General features: G+C 57.1%; 1 protein-coding gene across 9 annotated transcripts in view; it reads right to left on the reverse strand.

Moving 5' to 3' along the window:
- Positions 1 to 8,008, reverse strand: part of LOC113218419 (protein split ends) — a 91,102-nt gene that overhangs the window by 49,285 nt on the left and 33,809 nt on the right. For all 9 annotated transcript variants that reach the window (XM_052266858.1, XM_052266855.1, XM_052266854.1 and 6 more), the window contains exon 2: positions 1,783 to 2,007. In XM_052266858.1, coding sequence (XP_052122818.1) covers positions 1,783 to 2,007 — 225 coding nt within the window. The remainder of the gene's footprint in view (positions 1 to 1,782; positions 2,008 to 8,008) is intronic.

The raw sequence follows: 8,008 nt of genomic DNA on the forward strand, positions 1-8,008 counted from the left end.
CGTGGCGGGGCGTGGCGGGGCGCGGCGGAGCTGACCGCGTTATTCCAGCAGAGAAAAATCTAGAGGAAATCTACGAGCATTCGTTTCGTTCCGCCGAACCGCCCGTCGGCGGGGTGGACGGGGAGTGAACTGTGAGGGGCGCGGAGAACGGGCAGGCAGTCGGGTTGGTCGCGACAACCGTTTCCTTACATATGGCGCTTCGAGAGCAAAACGAAGCTGACGGCGCGCTGAGCGCCATACACACACCCTAACTAACATAAGGGGGGAGGAGCGCGCTGGGGTGAACTGGGGCGACAGGCAACCCGACGTGCACCCCCAGGTTGCCTGTGGTAGCCTCCCTTCAAATCCCCTGACGTCGGCGGCATACGGGGGTGTATAACAATCCTTTCCTTCAACATGCCTCTCAGTTCAAACAAAAACACAACTTCTACGTCTACTACTACCACTACACCACCACCAACAGCAACAACAACAACAATACTGACACACATAAAAGAAAAGCCAGCCACTGCCGCCCTCGCTGCGCCAATCTCTCTCTCTGCTCTCCATTAGCGAGATCCCATTTCCATCCGCCTGCCTCGCCTCGCCGGCCGAGGCCGTGGCCGGGGCCGTGGCCGGGGCCGGGGCCGGGGCCGTGGCCGGGGCCGGCGGGGGCGTGGCAGCTGGAGGCGCCCCGCGGGGTGGCGGGGCCGGAGGGCGGCCGGGCCGTACTTACCGTTCGCAAATGAGTTTTTGTATTGTGTATTTCGTGTCGTGTGGAGTACTGCGGGTCAGAGTGCTTTCGTGTGGAAGGGGCTGATGACGTTGGCGCCGGAGGGGGCGAAGAGGGGCGGTAGGGGGGGGGGCGTCACTGGGCCCCCACCGCCGCCAGGGCCCCTCCGGGCGAGCTCACTCGTCACTTCCGTTCACTTTTTGTTTTGTCAACATCACTTCACAAAACGTAATCCACACAATGTAATCCAGAGGCGTCGGGCGAAGCGTAATCCACAATCACTGAAATCCACATTGGAGAGCGTATTCCACTTTTATTCCGTCTTCTGGGGAGGGCGCCGAGGTAGTAGTAAATCCAAAGACGAGCCGCGGAGACACTTTCTTGCTGCACACTTTGCACAGCAGAATCTTGATTCCTTGAAGCACTACGTCGTCGCACTCACTCGCACACACATCACTTCAAACACACAACACACTTTTTACTTTTCACAAACTTTTGATAGAAAATTGAAACTTTCTTTTTTTTTTTTTCACACACCACACGATGAATTAAATTTTCCCCCAACCCTAGTGAAAATTAACACTTTCATACTGTGTAATTGCTAGAGGAATGTGTTCAGAGTCGTGCTTGCCAATGGGTAAGTGTCTGGACGGTGAGGTGAGTCTTCGTGTCTTTCTTCGTGAGGTGGCGACATGAAGCGAGGAAGAGGAAGAGAGGAAGGGGAAGGTAAGGAACAGGGTGACAATCAAGGCCAACCAGTCAAACGCGCAGACAGGAGCGTGCCAACTGCCAACTCAAAAATCAGCCACGGGTCCCAGCTCAGTGCTACAGACCAGAGCCTTGGCAGGGTCGCCAGAGTCATCCGGGGTCCCGGGACGGGTCCACACCCCAGGGCGCCCCAGGGTGGGGAGGGCGGAGTCCGCCAGTGAGGTGCACGCCACCGACGGACAAGCTGGCAGCTCCTCGTGTCCGTGCGGACTTTGGGTGGTTGGCATGACTGACAAGAGGCTCGGAGAAGGTAAGTGGGGGAGGCGGGGAGGGCGATCGTCCACAGAGGGCGCGAGACTTACCCGTGAGAGAACCTGGGCGAAGCGTAGGCCGACAGCGAGGTGGGCGCGGGCGGCTCGTAGTACTCCGTGGACAAGCACCGCTCGTCCAGCTTGTGCTCGTTTAGGTGCGCCTTGGACGCCGACTTGATGTCCATGAAGGCCACGGTAGCGCACAGCCCGCTGGCCCCGTCAAGCGGGTCGTCCTTGAGCCGGGGCAGCAGCTTGACGCTCTGAACACGGCCATAGCTGCAGCAGAAGAAGGCAAAGGAGCACACGTTAGCGTCGGGGACGTCAAAGAGGGGCGCGCAAAGAGAGACAAGAGCACGGACACAAACTGGGGAGACGAGGCGGCAGCGTCGGGAGCCCCGCGGGTGCCTCACCGCTCCAGCCACAAAAGGTCAAAAACACACTCCAGGCGACAGCATCGTCAGCAAAGGCGGCCTGGATGTGGCGGCGACAAAGGTCACTACACCATCCAGTAAGGTTCACGGTCAAAAAGGAGAAATAGAAGAATACGTGGCAACAGGCTCCCCGGCGGCGGCAGAGCAATCAACCAGCCACGGCCTCAACCGGCATATGGCACGCGCCCCGCATCATCCACCTGCATCACCCACGCGGCTGCCACCTATACACATCCTCCTGCATCACACTCGAGGCGACATCCATCATCCGTCCACCTGCATCAACCACGCAGCTTTCAACCGCTCCCCCCGACTCGATACTGGATGACTTGCGGCAGTGACTAATGAATTAGACGCAGATAGGACAGCGAAGAACAGGGGGAAGGACCAGAGGAGAGGACAGCCACAGAGGGCGTGGCAGCACCGCTCCCGGGGGAGGACCATAGAGAGGACAGGGCGGCGCGCACGCTGACACGCTTTCTGCTGCAGGACACGGCGGCCCGGCATATAGCACAGGGCGCTGCTGCAGGGTGTCCTTGAGATAACATTAACACGAGCTCGTCGCGACTCGCACCGACTCGTGGGAGGAGGAGGATGAGACCCATGACCCACGAGGGGGCCCAGCCCCGCCAGCCAACCTCGAGGGGCTTGTTGGTTCGTAATCTCCCCGTCTTGCTTTGCCCCTGGCCGTCTATCTTTCTCTCTGACGCGACACGAAGGACGCACGTGTCTGCACACACCGTGTGTAGCAGTATCGGTGCCGCACAGCCGAGCCCGGCGAGCAAAGCTATAAGCGCGTCCGCCAAACCTGAGCTCCTCGCGCAAGGTCTCCCCGCCCTGGCCGTGGTTGGTGGGCGCCTCTGCACGCCCCCACCTGGTCACCTGCCCCTGGTGCTGATGCTGCTCCTGATCGTGGTCCTGCCGCTGACACCACCACCCCCTTCCCCGTACACCCCTTGCCGTCGTCGTAGACCCCGCGGCAGCAGACTACACGACCGTGCGACACGCGGCGTAGAAATAGACCGCTATTAGCATTTAGAGTGATGCACTTCAATACGCCCCCCCCCCTTTCCCCTCCCGGCCCGGCAGGCGCCACCGCCGCTCTCTTCGCTCTCTAGAGCACAATGGGGGGGTTGCAGTCGAGATAGAGAGGCGGCGCAGACTCGCGGAGCGAGGCGAGGCGAGGAGAGACGGTCTTCCCTTTGTCTGACATACGGAGCACACGTGTGTGTCTTCCTAGCCTAGCCAAAGCACAATGCACTAAGCTGCACACTAAACGGACTGCTAGAACTATTTTGTCCCAGAAAATCATCTACATTTTTAAAAGCTTGAGCACACAGCGCACTATCTGCTTGGGGGAGATTTGGGAGATTAACCCCGTTTTGGGGACGATTACGGTACCGACTCAGATACAAGTCGTCACACAGGTTATAACGTGTATGTTATGGGCACGATTTACCTTCCAGCTAGTGATGCAAATTTCACTATTTAAAAGGGTTACTTGCACGTTTTGCTGAGCAGAATATTTTGGGACAGCCGGGCTTCCGGTTTGTGTTTTTCTCAGCTGCAGGTGAGCAAAACGTCCAACGCCACGCAGTGTACTTCCACCGAGGAATCCAAACCATCCGAGCCCCTACCCGAGGCCACCGAGGGGTGCGAGGTGGCGCGACCGCCCTCACTTTTTCACCCTCTGCAGCAATCTCCCCCACCCCCTACACACAAAACCCGATTGGGGGGGCCTCCAGGCCGCTGGCTTCGCACCCCGCCGAGCCGAGTCCCGGCGCGGTGACGTCAGCCGGAGCCCCTTTTCACTACCCCCCCTGTCCCCTCTCGTTCCCTTTCTCCAATATTGGTTCCCGAGCCGAAGCGGACCAATGGCCGGCCCGGGCCGCCCTGCTCGGTATTCAAACACCGCCCCTATTTCAATTGCGGACAGGACAGGGGGCGGGCGGTGCAACAACAAGTCCATTTGTTCCAATTTCGGTCGGCGGCGGCGTGGACGGGAGGCGTGGACCGACTTACGTTCCGGAACAGAGACAGAAAGGGGTGTCCGAAAAAGGTTAGACCGTGCCCACCCAAAAAGCGCCATAAACGCGTGTGTGTAACTTCAACTTCAAAAGCACGACCGCTTGTTCGTAGCGAATGTACGCGGTTCGGAAATGAATGAAAAATGCACGAATGCATGAATGCACATCACATACGTAGTTTTTGGCTGACCTTTAAACCAGTGCACTTCAAATGACAATGAGGAGCGGCTCGCCACAGGAATAACGATGGGACACATTGATAAGCACGGCATACAACACCACAAACAACAACAACAACAGCAGCAAGAATACACTCCTGCGAGCGACAACGGCCATCACCTGACCGGGCTCATTGTGTGAAGGGGGAGGAGGGGGGCGTCAGTAAACCACCACCTCACACCGCCCGGCTCAAAACAACACCACCCTCTCCATATTGTGTTCAGTTCAGTTGTGAGATACATTGAGAGCCAGCCGTATAGCCCTCAACAAACCCCACCGTATGGGTCCACTCGTGTCGGCCGGAACTTCTCCCCACACCCACCCCCTTCCCTCACATGTTACATACATTTGTCAATGAATTGGGCCAGAGCAGCCGAGCTTCCGCCCTGTCCCAGTTCTCCACAATCACGTCGGGGTATGACTCCGGCCTGCAGCAGCACAGCCACAGCCACAGCCACAGCCCCGGGTCGGCCCACTCGGACGAGCGCCAGTGGACGGCTTTTACTCCGGGGGGAAGAGGGGGAAGGACCGGGAGGGCGCCAGCGGCAGCTCAGCTCTGCTGTGGCGACGCTAATCAGACCGAGTATGTGATGTGCGCACGTCGCGTATATGCTGAACGCCACCGACGTGATCTCTACTGTCGTTGTGGCGCCCGTCGGCGGCGTAGGTGAGAGGCGGTCGGCGGTCCGAGGTGGAGGCTGCGCAGACTACACCAACGCGACCTCTACGCTCGCCTACACCACAACCAACCCCTAAACCACCCCTTGCCGGCCTCTACGCCACTGGTTTCGGACGGGGCATATAGCAAACATAGCAAAGCGGGTCGGCCGCGGAGCCGCAGCGTCGGCCCGAACTCCCGAGCACCACTCGGCACGGGATCCCGAGCACCGCCTGCAGCCCACGCCAACGAGGCGCGACGTTGCCACATCGCACGGCCCAGCCCGCCGGCCCCGGCTCGGCTCGGCCCGACGCCGCGTGGCCCCGGCTCGGCCCGGCACCGCCCGCCCGGGCTCGACTCGGCTCAGCTCGGCTGCTCTCGGGGGCTCCGTCTCCGTCCCGTCGTCCGCTCCGCTTCGACGGGACGGTGTGCAAACAGCAGCACGGCGGCGGCGTCGGGACGCTTCCTTGTCGTTCAAAAACGGAGACGAAGAAAAAACCTTTAATCATTTAAAGCGCCGTCTATTCAGTGTGTATTTTGTTTCGCAGGAAAAGCTCGAGTTCGTAGCGTATTCCATTGAGCGGGCTGGAAAATGTACTTGCCTCCGAAATTTGTCGTTAGGGTTGCGATTCGGTTTCTTCTCAGCGACAGTGAATCACGGGGCAGAAAGAAGTAAAAAATGGGATAAAAACGAGCAGAACTAGCAGTACGATACGAACCGTCGCAGTATGAGAAATACGCACTGCTCTGTCCTTTGTTCATTTGTTTATTTTCAGTGAAACCATATGTATTTGTCATACCCTGACGGCTCCCTTTCAACTGCTGGTTCCGTTTTGGGAATTCCATTTTTCTTTTTACTTCCCGCCCCCCGGGATTCACTGAAAAACGGTATTACGGCCGATGAGAAACATTTAGTATTGTTTGGCAAAATACCCCACGTAGGCCCCAAACACCAAGAATAAAAACAGAGAAAGAAAGCAGTACGAAAATGGTGCCAAAATCATTTTTGAGGGGCGGTATATTTCTCTTGAGAGTGAGTGAGACAGGTGGTTGGACCATGATGACATGCCCTCGTCTTCCTCTCTTATTCATATCCATCCTAATTTTTATCCGTCTCTTTGGTCTCTTCGCCACTGTGGAAAAAAATAGAAATGACCGCTGTTGGCCGCCAAGCTCGTCCAAAGATAATAACTCCCCTTCCACTGCGAATGATAAACAAAATTCCTGCAATGTCATGAGCACACCCCTCCCCCCTTCTTTTTACACTCGTATCCTCTTGACAGGTCACAATGACGGACAAGCGATATTTTATCCCTCCCCCCCTCCCTTTACACACAGCGCCCCTCTGGTGATGCCTCTCTGTAAAGCAGAACAGATGTTCACCATTTTACGATCTTTTAGGTGCGCCTCTCGAAACACAAGAGGAAAAAAACACGCGCGCGCACACTCACTACGACACACACGAACACGACTGGCCGCCATGCGGAAATAGGTGTTGGCAGCGATGTTGCCACGTCGCTTAAGTACGAGCATAAGCATCATTCATTTAACTGCCCCTTCTCTTCCCAAACAGAAAGAAAACACGACAGAATACCAAGAAAGAATACAGAATTTCGCTGAATCGAACACTGACAGGGAGAAGATAAAAAGGAAGTGACAAGCGGATTCAGAAATACTACTACTACGCATTTTTTATCCGTAAAAAGGCAAGAATGTTTTGCTTAAGTATAGATTTGTAAAATACTAACTGAAAACTAATGATATAACACACCATTTACCAGCTTGTAATTCATAATAAGAACGCGAACGCTATTTCAGGTTATGCCAGCTTGTTCCGGCTCCGTTTTGCAACTTCTTTGCATCTTCTATGTACCAGTACGTTTACGATTGAGCGAAATACCCTATTGCGCACCCCCGCTGGCGTTGGCCCCCTCCTCTACAATCCAGGCATTGCATTCGGTCCTAACAGTTCCAGGAGGGCCAGGGACGGGGCTGAGGCGTGACCTGCAAAGCACAACAGCAGCAGAAGAGGCCGCAGTGACTTTGGACGGCCAGGTGCTGGGCAGGGTGGGGGTCATGGGGGGCTGACAAATGTGTATACAACGAGGAACCCTCTTATCTGATGTTCCCACGCCGTTCGGAATCGCTCGCCCAAAACGAATTTAATAAGGAAGCACCGCCTCCTTCTGGGCTCTGCTAGGCGGGCTCTGCTGCAGCCACCAGAGCCAGCCGACCAGAGCCACGAATACAGCAGGCAGGCAGTCATCGGCAGGCGGGGTAGGAATGGATAAACAAAATTTTGGTACGCGAAAGACAAAAGGGCATAGCAGAGTAGATGGGAACCGACGTCACGAGGGAAAGGCGGCAGAAAGGACGGAAAGGGAGGAAGGAGACGAGAGAGAGGGAGAGAGAGAGAGAGCGAGGGGAACTAGAGGGAAGGCCTGCAACAATACGTCCCAAACTACTGCGCGAACAGTCGTTAGGGGAGTTCCCCAAACAAACTTGAAAAGCAGGGCACGCTCTGTGACGAGTGCGCCAACCCCCCGGGCACACCAGCCGGGCTGGGGCAACCGCGGCCTGGGCCACCCCCATACATTTTACCACGACGACGACGGCAGCGGCGGCGACTTGCAAGAGAAAAACAATCGAAAAATAATCGAAATGCTGGCAGCGACGGCGAGGCAAGTGGAAAGGGGGGGTGGGGGTGTCCGCCCCTTTTCCCTCATGCGACACACACACCACCACTACGGGGAGCTGAGAGGATCCCCTCCTCCTCCTCCCCCGCCTTCGTCCAGCCCATTCTGCCGCGCCTCCGATCTGACAACACTGGCCGGGAGCGCCTCCTCCAGCACAGCTCGGCCCGGGCCCGGGGCGGGCGGGGCCGATCAAGTCAAGAAGGCGGGTTTGGTTCAGACCGGATCGGCCCGCCCCGGTCGGTGGTG

Source organism: Frankliniella occidentalis, unplaced genomic scaffold, assembly GCF_000697945.3.
Source record: "Frankliniella occidentalis isolate FOCC.00 unplaced genomic scaffold, Focc_3.1 Scaffold43, whole genome shotgun sequence".
Lineage (NCBI taxonomy): Eukaryota > Metazoa > Arthropoda > Insecta > Thysanoptera > Thripidae > Frankliniella > Frankliniella occidentalis.